At 39.9% G+C, this 18232-nt stretch overlaps 1 protein-coding gene across 1 annotated transcript in view; it reads left to right on the top strand.

Moving 5' to 3' along the window:
* Positions 1-889: 889 nt before the first annotated feature.
* The window catches only part of LOC106517298 (cytochrome P450 2J2), a 21584-nt gene continuing 4241 nt past the window's right edge, over positions 890-18232 (top strand). The window contains exons 1-7 of the mRNA XM_014008060.1: positions 890-1116; positions 10535-10697; positions 10788-10937; positions 12829-12989; positions 15271-15447; positions 15529-15667; positions 15823-16010. Of these exons, the coding sequence (XP_013863514.1) occupies positions 916-1116; positions 10535-10697; positions 10788-10937; positions 12829-12989; positions 15271-15447; positions 15529-15667; positions 15823-16010 (1179 nt within the window). The 5' untranslated portion in view covers positions 890-915. The remainder of the gene's footprint in view (positions 1117-10534; positions 10698-10787; positions 10938-12828; positions 12990-15270; positions 15448-15528; positions 15668-15822; positions 16011-18232) is intronic.

The raw sequence follows: 18232 nt of genomic DNA, 5'->3' as shown, positions 1-18232 counted from the left end.
GCGTACGCACAGTTTTATAAATTGGAATCTTAACAGCCATCATCACAGGGCTGCAGACCAGGTGAAGTTTGTATGACTAAGATAAAAAGGACCCAGAATGTTATATAAAGTTAATGGAGTCTTGTGACCCAAATTGAAAATAAAAACAAGCTAGGAACTGGCAGCATTTCAGCTGTCTGCTGACAGAATTGTGTAGGAAAACAAGGAGTGGGTTCTTTTGAACACCCATCTACGTATAACTTTACATCAAATCTGCATTAAATAAAGCAAAATCAGTATAAAAGTTAAAGGTTTCAATAAGGTGATTTACTGCAGCACATCTGCAATGAAGAAATGTATCTTTCCACAAAACCTCCCTTGTTTGTTTTTCTGAGCCCCTAAAATCTCTTTTAATTAGCAAAGGTTTACAAATCTGGTCCATTTCCTCTATTTTTTCAAAAGTGTAAGAACATAAGTAATTTTTTTGGGGGGTCTGGTAAAAAAGAAAAAGATGTGCTTTTGGACCTCTCCTAACCTCAAACCCACCATACTTGTAGATTATGTTTGTCACTTACTTACTTTTTTTTGTGCAAACACTGCCTGGATACTTTCTAAGTTGTTGGCCACGCAACTAAAATTTGATATAAGTGTGCAACTCACTTTGTAGGTGCATAGGCTTTAAATGGAGAACTTTGAACAAATTTTTATAGTATTTGGTACCAGTTTTGTATTTTAAATTATTAATTATTTACTGACGTGTTAAACAGTAACAGCTTTTCTCTGACATTTTCCCCACATGAAGAACATTGATCTTTGATCAGAGTCAATACGCGTGTGCACAAATGCCTTTAATTTGAAAGACATGCACGTGCTGCAGCTCATTATGCAATAACTCGTCTGAGCACTGAAACTGTAGCAGTGCTGCTAAACCAAGAGATGGAGGCAATATACAGTATTCTAGGCTTGGAGTGGTTAGACGCCAGGAGTATTCTAGTATTTGTCTGTGTTTTCCTTCTGCTCAGCGACATTTTGAAGAACAGAAAACCAAAAAACTTCCCTCCAGGACCACGGGCTCTTCCTTTTATTGGAGATCTTCATCGCATTCAACCTTCCAGACTCCACCTGCAGTTAGTAGAGGTACATGATTCTTTCCATCATAACATGCCACAAATTTATTACAAGAAACTTGTATCTTTTGTTGATTTTTAAATTTTGTTTCTTGTTTATTTTAACTATGGGCTGGAGACGAATTCTCTTTAAATCCAGACAGTAAAAACAACAGGTGAGAGCTGTAGTTCAGGCAAGATGACAGATAATAGAAGGTGTTACACAAGGGGACATGAGACTGGACTAATAACTTTTCCTGCAATATGTACAGTTCACACAGTGTCAAATATACATACTGTTTCCAATACCAAATGGTTGTAGAATCACAACAACATACAGTAAAGATTAGAAAACAAATCCAGTTGGGTAACTTAACTTGAAGTTCAAGGTTCATAAATGGGGTTTTGGGGTTGGATTCAGGCTGGAGAGAGGTTTTGAATGTGTTAAGTAAGATGAGGTAAAGTGGAGATGGTAGAGAGTGGCAGGGAGGACATTAGTAGAGGAGACCTGTGGTATGGAGACCTGATGAGCAGAGGGCGATTCTTCAAGGGATCCTTGAACACAAAAAGGTAAGGAAAAAATATATACAGAGATTCTCAAAGGGAAAAGACTCAGAGGGCTACAGACTCTGTACCAGTAATAGAATGCTCCAGGGAAGGAGCTTAAATACAGTGTACCAGGAACTTATCAACAAATGTGTGAGAAAGGTTGGCAGGATTGTATATTCTCACCACTGATGCCTGTGCCCACTCCCAGTTGTTGCTTGTAGACATTTAGGGTTTTTGGATTAGAGTTGGGGTGGAGGGAAAACAGGCACCATGCCAGCCTCTGCCCCTTATTCTTCCCCATTTTTTAAATTAATTTAAGAAAAACACACAACGAAAAACAATTCAAGAAATACAGACAGAAAAAAAATGCATACAGTAGCTCAGATCAAATAAAGAAACATTAAGGGAATAAAATAGTAACCTTAATCAACCAATCAGTAGGACGATAGACCTTGGAGTAATTGAGAGGCCACCTCAGGCCCAACATATTTCAAGTAGGGATCCCAGGTAGAATTGAAAATGTCCAGTGAAGAGTTAAGTAAACAAGTAATATACTCATTAGAAATGCGTTCCCGTATTAAACCATGCCATGATTTCAATGAGGGTCCCGAATCTTTAATCCAGAAAAGCAAAATATTCTTCCTGGCAGTAAAAGTCAGCAGGTTATAAAGCTGTTTGTGTTCAGGCTTAACTAACGGATCAGACAGGCACAAAAGTAGGAATTTTGGGTTTAGCTGCAAAGTAACATTAAAAATGTAATACAACTCTTTGACCACATCAGACCAGTACTTCAAAATTTTCATACAAGACCACGTACAATGAAAATAATCACCAGCGACAGATTTGCACTTCCAACAAAGAGGAGAACATTTAGGGTCCATCTTATTTTTAAGAACAGGTGTGATATGTGTCCGATGTAGAATCCTAAACTGAACTGATTTTGTTCTGTTGCAAACTGAGATCTTAGCAGCATTGTCCCATATGGTAGACCAGACTTGAGGTTCTATAAAAGTGTCCATATCCTTTTCCCAGGCCAGTTTCGCAGCGATGGAGGCAGATGGAGAATAGGAGAGCAGCAGCTTATGAAATACAGTGATAGATTTCACACCATTATGTGAATGTATATCCTTCTCCATATCAGATCTTTACTTATTGATATGTTATTGTTGGTAATAAAATGCCTAACTTGCAGAAATCGAAAAAAAAATCTGCTCCAGCTAAGCCAAACTGCTGCTTAGCATGCTGAAAGGACATCAAAACTTGATTCAAAAATAAATCCCCCAATCTTTTGAAACCCTTGTTATACCACTGCTGAAAACCATAGTCATTACAACCAGGCAAGAAGTCTGGGTTTTTCAAAATGGGAGTGAGAAGAGAGGTGGAATCAGAACATCCTGCTAATGTACGGGCCAACTTCCAGGCTTTAACTGTGTTCAAAGAGATAGGGTTCGAACAGCAATCATTGACTGAACCAGTTAAAAAAAGCAAATTCCAAAGAGGGCAATTAGACTGAGAAGATTCAATGTCAAGCCAGACTGAGGAGGAGTCATTTTTGAACCAATGATATATTATCCGCATGTGTACTGCTAACTGATAATATCTTATATTCGGCAGGTCTACTCCTCCATCAGAACCAGGACCTTGTAATTTTGACATTTTCAATTTAGGCTTCCTTTTGCTCCAGATAAATGAACTCAACCAACCCTCAAGAATGCAAATAACCTTCTTTGTCAATAAGAATGGCAACATCTGTAAAGGGTAAAGCAATTTTGGCAAGATATACATTTTAATAAGAGAAACTCTGCCTTACCACGAAAGAGGTAAGGCAGCCCAATGTTCTAAATCTACTTTTATGGACTCCAAAAGAGATGGATAGTTGGCCTTGTAGATCATACTAAAGTGGGGAGTTACAAAAATACCTAAGTAGGAAAAACCAGAAGGAGACCAGCGAAATGGAAAGGGTACAGATAAATAGAGACCAAAGATCCCAGAGGCATTGTCTCAGATTTTGAATAATTAATTTTATAGCCTGAAAAATTGCTAAACAAAGAAATTGCATGGATCTGTAAAGGAATATACCTGTGTGGTTTGGAAAGAAATATTAATAAATCATCCGCATAAAGTGAAATTTTGTGCTCTTTATGATAGACCAAAATGCCAGATATACTGTATGTGGATTTTGCCTAATTGATTGTGCTAATGGCTCAATGTCCAACTCAAGGAGTAAAGGACTAAGAGGATCTCCTTGTCGAACTCCATGGCCAAGGGTGAAATTACGTGATTTATAGCCGTTAGTAACCACAGAGTCATATGGTGTATTGTAGAGTAGTTTTATCCAATTAATAAAAGTATCTCCTAGATCAAATCTTTCTAAGACAAAAAAAAGGTATGACCATTCAACTCGATTAAATGCTTTTTCAGCGTTTAGGGAGATGACCATAGCTTGATCTTTATGACCATAAAACAGCTGAATAATATTTGCAATCGTCTCATATTATCAGAGGATTGACGGCCTTTAATAAAACCCGTCTGATCCAAATTAATCATTTCAGGGAGTACTTTTTCTAACCTTGAAGCCAAGATTTTAGAAAGAAGCTTTTGATCTGAATTTAGCAGAGCGATAAGTCTATAAGAAGCACAGTTTTGTGGACCTTTCCCCTTCTTAAGAATGAGAGCAATATTAGAATCTCTTAGAGGAGGAAGAATACCAGCAGTGAAGGAGTGGTCGAACATGGCTAACATAGGATCTAACAAAATATTATTAAACTCATAAAACTCTGAACCAAATCCATCAGGACCTGAGGCTTTTCCTGAACGTATAATTTGTAATGCTGAAAAAGCTTCCTCCGTAGAAATAGGGGCATTGAGAAATTTTTTTTCTGGACCTCTGAGATGTGTGGAAAAGTTAACCTGAGAAAAAAGAATGCATCTGAGCCGTGGCATTATCAGGCAGTTCTGACTTATACAAGTTAGAATAAAAAGAAGTAAACTCAGCATTAATGGCTCTAGGATCGGAGTGCCTCACTCCATCAGCGCCTAAGATTGAGACTATAGTCTGAGAGGCCGATCTTTTTTTAATAAGGTAAGCCAAATATTTTCCCAGTTTATCTCCAGACTCAAATTTTTTGCCTAGCAAATTTTAAGGAATGTTCAGCTTTAAAAATAAGAAGATTATTCAAGGCAGCTCGTACAGTAGAGAGTTCTTTAAATATGTCAGAATTTGGAGCAGACAGATATGTTTTCTCCAATTCAGTCAACTTGCAATGGAGGCAATTAATATGTTCAAGCCTTTGATTTTTGTTATATGCCATAAAAGAAATGATCAGGCCCCTGGAATATGCCTTACACGTCTCCCAGAGAATACTGGCATTTATCGATGGAACCGAGTTAATAGGAAAAAAAAATCTTCAATTCAGAAATGAAGTGTGGAGGAAATCGATTATCTCTTAAAAGCAGAGGGTTAAGTCTCCAAAATTTAGACTGAGCTCCAAAATCAGAAAAAGTATAATTCATATATACTGGAGCATGATCTGATAGAATAATATTACCAATAGAACATGAAAGAACCCGAGACATTTTAGGAGAAGGAACAAAGAAGTAGTCTAATCTAGAATAACTACTGTGAGGATGGGAAAAAAAGGTAAACTTTTTATCTTTTGGATGTAAACTTCTCCAGACATCTATATAATCTAAATCTAAGCATATGGAGGAGAGCATCATAGCTTGTTTGGATATAGGGGTGTTACCCACTGGTGTTTTATCAACATGGGGATCAATAGCACAGTTGAAATCACCCGCCACAATAAAATGATCAGAAGTCAGTTCTACAAAGTCCGAGAATGTTTTGAAAAGAAAATCAGGATGAGCACCTGGAGGGCAATAAAAGTTCAACAATGAAATGTTTTGTCCAAAAAGTGTCCCAATAACCCTAATAAAACGGCCTTGAGTGTCTTTGACACATTCTAAGATAGTGAAAGGCACTTTTTTATGTATCAAGATTGCCACACCCCTAGCATAAGATGAGTAAGCTGTGGCAAAAATCTGACCAACCCAGCCTTTACAAAATTTAGCTAGATCAACATTCTCAAAATGTGTTTCTTGAAAAAAATGCAAGAGAGATCGCTTCACACTTTAATAAAGAAAAAACTGCTTTCCTCTGCAGGTTTTTTTAGCCCTCTGACATTCCAGGAKCAAAATTTAATATTACCACAAGACCTATCCATATAGGAAAATCAAAAATGTAAAGGGGTGTAGGGGTCATAAAGCCAAAGAAATAAAAAATAAGATCAGAAAAACAAAAAAGAAATTGTCTGATTGTAGGCTATTCTAAATAAATAGATCAGAAATAGCAAAATTCTGAGCTACATGCGAACAAAAAATACAAATACACAAAAATGAAACAACAACACATAAAACAAAAAATAATAATAAAGAGGGGTCTTTCCCTGCTAACTAAGGGATAGCAATCTTACAATCCATTTCCATTATCAAGCAACACCTGTGGATCACCAAATTAATAACCGCACCGCTAGGCCCAATGTAAACACATGAGCCCTATTAAATTAAGTCACAAATAGTAGAGGGGTCCACGCTGGGCAGACAGTAAAAGTCTAATGAGTTAGTCTTTGAGTGAGTTTATAAAGTCACCAAACTCCTCTGGAGTGTTGAATCTCTTCTTTAAATCATTGTGTGACATCTGAAGAATAACTGGGTAAAGCAAACCGTAGGAAATCCCTCGCCCCTTCAGCCGACGTTCACCACATCAAACGCTTTGCGCTTCTTGATGACAGATGAGGAGAAGTCGTTGTAGAAAGAAATCCGCGATCCATCAAAGACCAATGCGCCATCACCGCCAACACGACGCACAGCCTCCATCACGAGTTGTTTATTCTGAAATGAGTGGAAACATACGAGCAGAGGTCGAGGTGGTCTGGTAAAGGGGCTAAAGCACGGTGTGCTCTTTCCAGCTTGATAGATCTGTATTCAGCAGGAAGTTGAAGTAATTGAGGGAGCCACGATTCAAGAAACTTAACCGGCTGGTCAGTCTCTTTGCCCTCAGCCAGACCAAGGAGGCGAATATTAAGACGTCGATTGTAGTTCTCAGCCATATCCACTTTTTCAGACAAGACAGCAACTTGTTTCTCCAGTAGTTCAATCTTGCTGAGACACGTCGTCGCAGAATTCTCTGATGCTAGTATCCTAGCCTCTGCTTCATCCTGTCGCGTTTCAGCTGCTTTGATGTCTTCGCCGTGTTGACGAACAGTTTCGGCAAGTGGGCTAAGCTTGTTATCAATCAATTTGATGAAGTTGGCAGTCATAGCTTCAAAAGCCTTAGCCATAGCTGGATCAAGGGCGTCGAAAACATCAGATGTCGGCATATGGTCGCCGTCTTGAGAAGAGCTACCAAAGGGTGCTGGGGTGTCTTTTTTATTTCTGGTTTTCTGTTGTCTGACCATTTTGTCGAATGAATGAGGCCAGACGTTTTCCAATGACAAAGCCTGTGCAGGCCCAAAGGAAATCACAACGGAGCTCACCATAAAGTGAAGTTTTTTACTTAAATACGGCCATGTGGTGCAGAGCTCAAATTAAAGTGTGGTGTTCAGCTCACCTCCATAACCCCGCCCCCTCCTTCTGCCCCATTTTAATTGCATTATAGAACAACATGCATCAGCAGCACATCTGAGGGAGGAGGTGTGTGTGTGTGTGTGTGGGGGGGGGGGTCTTTTTCACTCCTCCGTCCCCCGATTTCCATTTGGGGATGGGGTCTGGAGGAGGGGCAGACCGTCTGGTGGGGGCCTGGGCTACAGGTGGGCTCAGGGTCTGGGGAGACGCCGGGGGTGGGGCTGGCACTCCAGCTTCTCTGGGGCCGTTTGGATTCCCAGGGTATGGCTCCTGGTTGCCGTGGTTGGCCTGCTGACCAGGGTGGCTGCCGGAGTCCAGCAGCTGGTCGGCTTGGGGTGCGCATTTAGCCTTTGGAGGTGTGTGGGGTGGTTGGGGGCGTGGCTTCGCTGCAGCGGAAGAGTTGGGGGTGGGGACTGGCCGGTCAGCCTGGTGCGGTCCAGGCCGGGCCGTTGCTGTCTGCTCCTCTACACCCCAGAATGAATATGTCTACTTCCTGGGTTTGGATGTGTGCTGCCCTCTGTCGGGGGTGGGTGCATATCCTGGACCTGGGGGTATAGAGTATATATGGGGGTGCGAGTGGAGTATTGCGTCCATCTGGTGTGTCTTTGAATGAGTGGTTGTGAGGATGAGGGTGGGATTGTGTGATTGTGTCTGTGTATGATTGGATATGTGTCATGCTGGGTCTTGGGTTGCCCCATCTTCTGGTTCACTTGGGAGCCCAATGCTGGTGGTGGGCTTCGTTCCCCTGCCACTCTGCCCTCTGGTGGGCTTTGCCTCTGCCTGCTGGTGCACTGGTGGCCCTCAGTGTCTAGGGCTGGGCACTTGGGCGTGTGCCGGCTCGGCCCGGTGGCTGCCTGGTGGGGCTTGGGTCCTCTGGCCCTATCGGGCCTCGGCCTGGGTGTGGTGCGCCCTGGGGACCCGGGCCTCTGTGTCCATGCCTGGATCTACTCTGGCAAGGGCGGTTGCCGGCAGGGCCTGTGAGCTCGCCGCTGCCGGCCCCGGGAAATTACTGCGTGGGGTTCAATAAGTGAACAGCTTTTGGGTTCAGAACAGGGAGGCTGCTCAAAATATAATAAAATTCAGTTCACTCATGCTGTAGATCAGTGATTCCCAACCTTTTTAGACTTGTGTACCCCCTAAGCCAATTTGTCATTCCACCAGTACTCCCTCTGTCAAACGTAATGATGCTTCTCCGAAACTATAATGTACAACAACTGATTATTAAATGGCATTTAACCACCTAGAACGTTTGATTCTCAGGCATTTTATTCTTTTCAAATCAAATGTTTCCTTGAAAGTGAATAAATAATTACATAAATAAACCAGGTAACGGCAGGCACAAAAAGCAGTAGCGTCCAAAATCTATTGTATTTTCCAAAAAACATCAAAAATTCGACCAAATGAGCAAATTCCAAGAGATTCCGCATTTTATACTGGATTCCATTTTGTGTCAATTCCGTGATTTTGTCTGCATTTCCTGCATTGCTGAAATCATAGGGCCCTACATATTCTAGTCCTATTTTATTAATTTTTTTACACATCTGGGAAATTTTTCCACGTACCCCCTGTAATAGACTTACGTACCCCAAAGGGTACACGTACCCCTGGTTGGGAATCACTGCTGTAGATTATGCCTTTAAATCAGTAATATATTTCATAAACTTACCACAACTGTTAGAATGGATTCAAAATAAATACTGATTTGAGTAAACATTTTGGATTTCATTCATAATTTCCCAGCAGCACCTTCATCATCATCATCATCATCATCATCATCATCACTCACCTGAGCCACAGCGCTCTGTCCCTACCTGCTGACCCTGACTCTCATCAGCTCCTGCATCACATGAAGATGGATGAAACATTAGGTGTTTTACAGCCAACTGAAGTCAGTCAGCTTTAGAAAGTCAGAAAAAATCACTGGTTTCATCAGTGATTATGAGTCAACAGTCTCATCATCTGATCATTAAAGGTTTCAGACATGAACCAAGCTCTGTTTTATGCTGAAACTATTCTAAGATAATAAAAAAAAACACTCTCACAATACATTTTAGAATGCAATCATTTTATACTTTAATAAAAACACCCAATAAACTTCTGATGTGATCATGTTATTCTTGCTGATAATAATATCACCAGCTGATCACTCTGTACTTTAGCAGATGCTGTAGGCACAGCAATAATTGGTTGTGATATCTAAGCTAGGTGTAGCCAGCAGCTAACTGCATTAACTATACACAGGATAAATCTGTTCTATGGAGAGTTTAACTTACTTTCTGTTTCTCTGTAAAACATCTCCTAATGTTCTGTGTCTGATACAGTCACACACGATGCCTTCTAGAAGCAGCTAGAAGTTAGTTTTAGGTTGAATATTTGCGCTCCAGGAATTCATCGTCATCTTCCTCTCGTCTAAGGAAGTCCAACGCCGGTCATCTATCCTCCGGCTGCTCGCTCCCAGAGCCGCTCCTACCTGGTACCTGCAGGCTGGTTGGTGGTAACCAGGAAAACCTGGAGCAGACTTTTAGTGTGATGAGTTTTCTCCTGTCAATCAAGCAGAATGTATTCTTTCATCAAGTCGCCTAACAAAAACAGCGCTGGGTGAACTGATGAGATGAAAGTGGAGGGGTCCAAAAGGATATTTTTGAAAAGTGTGGGGGGGGGGGGGGGGACGTCCCCTTCACTTACTATTGTTGCGACGTCTATGGATGAAGGTAAGGTTGGTCAAGGAAAACTTTTAAGGACCAGTCAGCTACCGTTTGGATTTTCTCCAGATCAGCCTTCACCTGCCTGCTCTCAAATATACATATACCCCAGGAAGGCCACTAACATGGAAGTCACATTTTTCCATCTTAACATACAATTTATTCTCCAAAAACCTTGTGATACCTGTCATACCCCAGTCTTGTGCTGTTCCAGGAGTATGTCATTGTGGTAGACCAACACAAACACATTTACAGTATATAACAGGATAGCATTTATTAGGGCCTGCAAAGCAGCTGAGACATTTGGGAGGCAAAATGACATGACTAGAAATTAAAACTGTCCAATGGGTGTTTTGAATGCTGTCTTTCATTCCTTCCAGTCCTTTAACGCTAATTATAGACTTTATAATCCTCACTATTATTAATGACACGATTCAGTGTGAATGTTTGGACCACTTCTGAGTGGACATAGAACATCTTTGCACAAGTCTGTTTCTTCTGACATATATGTTCTTTTAATGGCAGGTATTCCAAACTGTGAAAGAAAACTATTCTCCTTTTGGTGTCTGTGTTCAGTTTGCAGAGAAATATGGAGACATTTTCAGCCTTCATCTCTCTGGTGAAAGAGTTGTGGTCATAAATGGTTATAAAAGCGTGAGGAAGGCCCTGGTTGAAGAGGGAGAGGACTTCATAGATCGTCCCATCGTCCCACTGTTTTCAGAGTTTTTCAAGAACAAAGGTGTTTTGTTTTTCGCGATTTGTTTCAAAAAGTAAGTTTTGTGGTTGTATGATAAGTTCATCGGTATCTTAAAATTTCTTTCCCCACAAGGTCTTGTGATGTCAAACGGTAATCCGTGGAAGAATCAGAGGAGATTTGCTCTTCACACGCTGAGAAACTTTGGTCTGGGCAAGAAAAACCTGGCCCTTTACATCCAGCAGGAGTGTCAGTATCTCACAGAGGCTTTTGCTGAACAGCAAGGTACAAAAAGAAGGTTTAAACATTTAATTTTCATCAGCTTATTCACACACAATCACACAATCAAAAACAATCAAAAACAAATATCATGTCCACATAGTGCATAGCTACAAGATAGCAGTGTGTGAATCAGGTCTCCGAAAAGCTACTGAAACCTTATCGAGGCAGCCTGAGTACATATAATTTCATACAGTTTAATATACTTGGTGGACCCCATTTTTGATGATTAATAAATACATGTTGTTGTCTATCGAAAAGGTAACTTTCAAACCAGTTATGTGCCATACCTCTAATCCCATAATGGTACAACTTACCCAATATTAAAATCAACTGTGTCAAAAGCCTTAGAGAGGTCCAAGAAAATGCCAACACTATAATCTCCCCCATTCAACTGCCTCAATAATGTTTTATAAGGTCCATAATAGCCATACAGGTGGAGCTCTTTTTTTCTGAAACTACTGAGAATTTGAGAGAATTAGTTGTTTATGAAGGTATTCAGTTAGTCTGCTATGCACAACTTTTTTGAGAATCCTAAAGTTAGAAGAACAGAAGTTATTTGTAACTTATAATGTCATTTTTGTTTCCAGATATATAAATTTAAAAGATTTTTGCAATTTTAGCTATTTTTGGCACCACCCCATGGAGTAATGATGGTTGATGCAATGAACAAAATGTTTAAGAATTGAATTAGAAATTACAAGCAAGATTTTACTGCACATTGCATCAACTCCAGCTGTATAAGAACTCTTCATTTTTTTAATGATTGTGTTTAGTTCCCTTTCATCAGTAGGTCTCATTTAGGAAGAGTGTAGGTAATGTTCAGAAAGATAATTTTTGTAAGAGTCTTCCTGGGAATGCTTGGTTTTGTTAGCAAGGTTTTGTCTAACAGATATAAAGTAATTATTAAAACTGTCACCAAGCTGATGTAGATGTCCAATTTGAGTTTCCAGGAGCACCTGTGGTTTCTGGCCCCTATTAAGGACATTATTTATGACTGACTAAGTGTTTTTGGAGTCATCCTGCACTAAATTTATATGTTTAATTTAATAATTGCATTTGCTCCTTCTTATTATGTGTCAACTTATTTCTGCATAAGCAATACTTCATTTTGTTGTGATCGGTAGGGTTTTTAAAGTACCTCTTGTTTGGTTTATGTTTAATATAGTTTTGCTGATAGTTTCACATACTTCATAAATCAGATTGTTAAATGCAGCATCAGAATCACACTAATTAAAAACACTTGTCCAAGCTTTGGTCTCTAGGCTTACACATAACCGTAACAGAGTTCTTTCATTAAGCAGTTTACAAGTTATCTTATAATTAATGTGGTGATTTAGAAACGTCACAACAGGAAAATGTTCTGATGTATCAGACATGACCACATCAGTCTCCAGCTTAGTATTTTGGAAATTAGTAACAATATTGTTGATAATAGAACTAGAGGAGTGTGTTACTCTGGTGTAAATATTTCTGGTGGAAAAGAAGGAGGTAGAGTGTAGGATGTTGTAAAACTCAATTTTAATAGTGTCATCCTTTGAGACATCTATGTTAAAATCACAGAGGATACAGTTATACAATACAATACAATTTCATCTAACTTATTCATGAAAACAATAGGATTTGAATCTGGTGGACAATAAATTATGATAAATTCTTACCCTTATCCATGTCTGTGTTAATGAAAAGAGAGTCAGCGTTATCGTCATCCAGGCCAAGGTCATGACAAACACTGGACTGGAGACTAGAGTTTACATACATGCATACACCTCCACCTGTTCTCAATTGCTTGAAATTGCTGCAACGAATGCATTTTTTTCAATAGTTAATTTGAGATTTTTTACATTTCGACCCAGAATCATTCAATTTAACATGCATTTTTTTCCTTACTTGACAGGAAAACCTTTTAATGCCCAGTCACTGATAAACAATGCTGTGTCCAACATCATCTGCTGTTTGGTGTTTGGGAGTCGGTTTGAGTACAGTGACCAGAAGTACAAGACTATTCTTCAATACCTCAATGAAATTGTCCACTTACAAGGAAGTTTGTCAATACAGGTGAGCCTCTGTTTTCAGAACTGAATGAACTTATTAACGCAAAGAGTTCAAACTTTGTCAAGTTCGCATCAATGGATTCATTAAATATATTACATCATCAACTTTAGAAATTGTAATCATAAAAAAGAGACTAGTATGTGTGTTCCTGTGTATGCTGAATAGCTGTCAGTAATAAAAGGGTGGCAAAGAGATTTCATTTCTGCTGAAGCAGATAAGGTATGATGAGACATTTTCACTTAGTACATCACAGAATTATTGTAGTAGTTACTGAACCATACTGACTTGTGTATTATAGAAAAAATGTATTTTTTCTAACTTCCTGCAGGACTTCTGCCTTTAAACCCACCTTGGAAACATTTGAAATACACACTTTTCCCTTACTTGACCTGAAAATGGCCAAAGTCACTAAGAATGCCAACATTTCTATTGCCAAAAATAGAACAGAAAATTTAGAAGTAAATGTTGCGGTCGGATCAAACTCCAGGAATTCAAAAATGTGATGTGTTGAAACAATTGTAACATCGTCTCCATATTTTCAACAGAATCTACTGCCTCCGTACTCCATTTGGGCAATTTGACAAAGGCTATGCCTTTTTCCTCACGTATCATCTTTAGCTGTGAAGTTTGATTTGCCGCCCCCTACCCCACCCTGTATTTAATTAAAACCTTAACAAGTTGACAGTGGATAGATTAAATGACTCTGTGTGGGACTGTGCAATCAGCTGACTTGTTGCAGTTCTCCAAGGTGTGAAAGGAAATCCTTGATATCCATCATCTGATGTAATTTGGGAAGAAACTTGCATGTTCCAACATTAACAGTGGCTCCATCGTTGCACTAGAGACCAACTTGGTCTTCCACTTCGTTAAACAGCAAACATGGAACAGTAGCACAAGTTCGTCCATGTCCTGTGCTGTTCAGTTGGCCTCCAGATTAATTAATCCAAGGAAATCTGAGCTGAAAAGTCCATGGACATAGAAACAACATAAATATTTCCTATTCATTTTTGTTATATCTTCTGATCCATCAAAGAACGCCAAAATTCAGCTGCTTGGAGTTTATCTTTCAAAGCTGAAGGTTTTATCTGTATGATTCACTGAATGATGAAGCTTCCCCGTTCTCGACAATGATACGTGTTCCCGATGTTTAACGCCAGGCTTGTTCAGAAGCAAAATATCTTTCTCATATGAATGTAGGGGACATCCATGTTTCAATTTGTGAAAGGCTAGAAGGATATCATTACTTAGTGCCTGTTGCTGTTTTTCACTCAGTTTGTCTTTCTTTTGTCTTTGATCCCCCGTTCCATCCATTTCAGTTGTTGTGTCCTTGGGCAAGACAGTTCACCCACCTTGCCTGCTGATGGTGATCAGAGAGTCCGGTGGTGCCGGTGCCTGCCAGCCCCACCTCTGTCAGTCTGACCCTGTGGCTACAATGTAGCTTATCCCCTTCAGTGTGTGAATGTATGTATGAATAATTGAAGTATAAAGCACTTTGGAGTCCGTAGAGACTTGATAAAGCGCTATATAAAATCAAGTCATTTACCATTTGTTGAGTGGACCACTGGGCCTCTGGTATTGGTGGTATCTGTTTTCATTATCAATTGCTTGAACTACTTTCTGGTGCTCTTTGCTATTTGTATGCTTAAAAGCTGGATGACTGGAGTTTTTAGTGCCTCTATAAAAGGCCCTTTTTTGTCTGATAAGTGAAATTTTCACAGCATATCATGCACCACATCTCTGTGCATTCATCATTTGTTTGAAGTCAGTGCATCTCCTGCCATCACTTTTTTGAGAACACACACTTTTTTGCAGTTCAGACTCAGTCAGGCATTTCTTTGGGGTGGGGGAACACCAAGTATCTTGGAGCTTGCTGTGACATTTTGACATTCTTAAACAAGTGAGTCTCAAACTGTGTCTCAGTTCAGGGGCTACATTCTGTATCTGTGCTGTGTGTTAAGGTGTTAAGAGTGTCTGTGCCATGAGGGTTAAACAGGTATGGTCCCAACCAGGAGATTAGTGGCTGGAATTGATGCCTCACATCAAAAAGGTTTTAGGTTTTATCCCTTGTTTGGACTGGGGGTCTTCCTGAGTAGTTTGCATGTTCTTGTTTTTTTATGGGTTTACTCTGGGTACCCCAGTTTCCTCCCACAATCTAAAGATGTTAGGCTGCCTTCAGGCCCAGACCTCCCTTACAAAGGAAATATGTAATCTTAATGGGATTTCCCTGGTTAAATAAAGGTTAATAAATAATCAATAATCAGAATAATTTCTCCTTTTTCTACAGATTTTTAATGCAATGCCCTGGTTAATGAGATGGGTTCCTGGACCTCATAAGAAAATATTCAGATTGTTACAGAAGTTAATTGACTTTGTTGAAATCAGAATCAAAGAGCACAAAGAAAATCTCGACCCTTCTTCACCAAGAGATTACATCGACTCCTTCCTCATTGAAATGGGAGAGGTGAGTCTTTTGTTCATTTATAACATCTTCAGTATAAATGTCAACAGAATGTCTCATCTGTCTCTTGTGTTTTTATAAAAGAAAGAAGACAAAGAGTCTGGTTTTGATCTCACTAACTTGTGTGCTTGCACTCTGGACCTATTCACTGCTGGAACTGAAACCACCACAACTACTTTACACTGGGGGCTGCTTTACATGATTTCCTACCCACATATACAAGGTACTGTTTTTGTTTCTTATATGTGTTTAACTATACTGTAGATTCAGCTCGTTATTGGTCCTCATAAATAAACTAGGAGAAAATCTACTATTGGATACTTGTGAACTGCACAAACTTACTGTTTGTCCTGCACAAACTTACTGTTTGTCTTGCAGAGCAAGTCCAGGCTGAGATTGATGCTGTGATTGGTCCATCCAGACAGCCCTCTATAACTGACAGAGAAAACATGCCGTACACCGACGCAGTCATCCATGAGATGCAGAGGATGGGAAACATTGTTCCAGTCAATCTGCCTCGCATAGCAAATAAAGACACAACTCTGAATCAGTACTCAATCCCAAAGGTACGTAATCGCAGTGCTTATAAAAGCATTGTTCCACCTGCTGTCATTTGAAAATTACTGTAATACCAGCAATGAAGGGTTCCACTTGTAGTATTTTTAGAACACTAGTCACATGACTATGATGACTCAACACCTGTACAAACATAATATGCTCTATCTGTAACAATTACAAAATGTGGTTTAGCTATGTTTAAGTTTAAAATTTGTGAAAATTGCATCACATTCCACCGGACGAACCACAAATCATTGTGCTACAGTACTTGTAACAGTGACTCAGGATACAGCCATCATCCCCAAATGTAAGACTATTTTTGTCACTTTTCCCAATTTAAGATGCAGAAAACAGCTAGATTCAAGCAATGAGACAAGCTGAATTTGACTGGAAGAAGGGCAACAATGAACTTATGTGTGCTCTAAACATCCTTTCAGTTGGACATACCTGAAGAATCTTTCTAGGGAGGCATCCAGGAGGCATCCTTACCAGATGCCTGAACCACCTTAACTGGCTCCTCTCAATGTGGAGGAGTAGCGGAATCTATTCTGAATCTATCCTGGATAACTGAACTTCTCACCCTATCGCTAAGAGAGAGTCCAGCTACCCTGGAGAAAACTCATTTCGACTGCTTGTATCTGCATAGTTTTTTTGGTCACTACCTAAAGTTTGTGATCATAGGTGAGGGTAGGAACCCAGACTGACTGGTAATCAGAGAGCTTTGCCTTAAAGCTCAGCTCCTTCTTCACCACAACAGACCAGTACAGAATCTGCAACACTGCAGAAGCCAACCCAAAAAGAATAATCTACCCTTTTCCAACTGAAGACCATGGACTGAGATTTGAAGTTGCTGATCCCAATCCCAGCTACTTCCCAGCTGCTTCCTACTGCAAACCACTCCAGCAAACCACTCCAGCAAGAGCTGAAGATCACGGCACAATGATGCCAACAGAACCACATCAACTGCAAACAGCAGAGATGCAATCCTGAAGCCACTGAACCAGACTCCCTCCACCACCTGGCTGCACTGAGAAGTTCTGTCCATGTAAGTTATGAACAGAATCTGTGACAAAGGGCAGCCCTGGCAGAGTCCAACTCCCACTTTGAAGGGGTCTGACATTCTATTGGTTATGTGAACCAAACTCTCGCACCGCTTGTATAGGGACTGAATGACCCATAACAATGGACCCACAATCCCATACTTGCGTAGCACCCCCCACAGTGTACCTTGAGCAACATGGTTGAATGCCTTCTTCAAGTCCACAAAACTCATGAAGACTGGATTAGCAAAGTCCTATGACCCCTCAAGGTTCCTAGTGAGGGTAAAGTGTTGGTCCAGTGTTCCATGGCCAGGACGTAACCCGCAAGGACCTTACCAGGAAGGCTAAGGAGAGTGATTCTCCTGTAATCGGTCCCCCATTTTGAAGACAGGAACCACTACCTCAATCTGCCAATCCAGTGGCACTGCCCCTGATGTCCATAAAATGTTGCATATGCTTTTCAACCAGGGCAGCCCCACAACAACTAGAGTCTTGAGGAAATCAGGGCGGATCTCATCCACCCCTTGAGCCCTGACACCTTGGAGTAGTGATGTGCAGATCGACACTGAAATATCGATACCACCGATACCAGAACTTTATGTTCTAGAATCGATAAAATCAAAAAATCGATACTTTGATACTTCAGTTGTTTCATATAATGTATATCATTAACAGGAAAATAGTGGAAAATAACTAAACTATTCCAATCTTGTCTTAATAATATGTTTTTGGAGGGAACTATTTTTTCTTCTGCTTGGGTAATGCATAAGCACAGTGGCATGTGCTCTGTCACAGTCTGTAGTTGTTTGGCAGGTCATTTTAACATAAAATCTGCTTCGTTTGACTCTCTGTTATTACATTCTAGATGAGGGGTTCCCAAACTTTTTCATGCCATGGCCCCCCAAACAGCATTAGCTCTGGCCAGGGACCTTCTTGCAAACCCACAAACAATGCTACAAAATATACAAAGCAAACACTTTTAGAATATTTTTCTCACTTTTATTCACTATTCAAAAATTAATATATTTCTTTAGAATAAGAATTTTAATTTATGCTAAAAAATATAAGGTTAGGGTTAGAAATACTTTTAAATTAAATAAATTACTATGTTATGTATTATTTTAAAGCGGTTACTTGAAAAACGCTACTTTTTAAGATTTACCAGACACATTGTGTGTTTATTATTACAG

Source organism: Austrofundulus limnaeus, unplaced genomic scaffold (genome assembly GCF_001266775.1).
Source record: "Austrofundulus limnaeus strain Quisiro unplaced genomic scaffold, Austrofundulus_limnaeus-1.0 Scaffold47, whole genome shotgun sequence".
In the NCBI taxonomy this organism is placed as follows: domain Eukaryota; kingdom Metazoa; phylum Chordata; class Actinopteri; order Cyprinodontiformes; family Rivulidae; genus Austrofundulus; species Austrofundulus limnaeus.
This window is presented reverse-complemented; position numbering and strand designations above follow the sequence as displayed.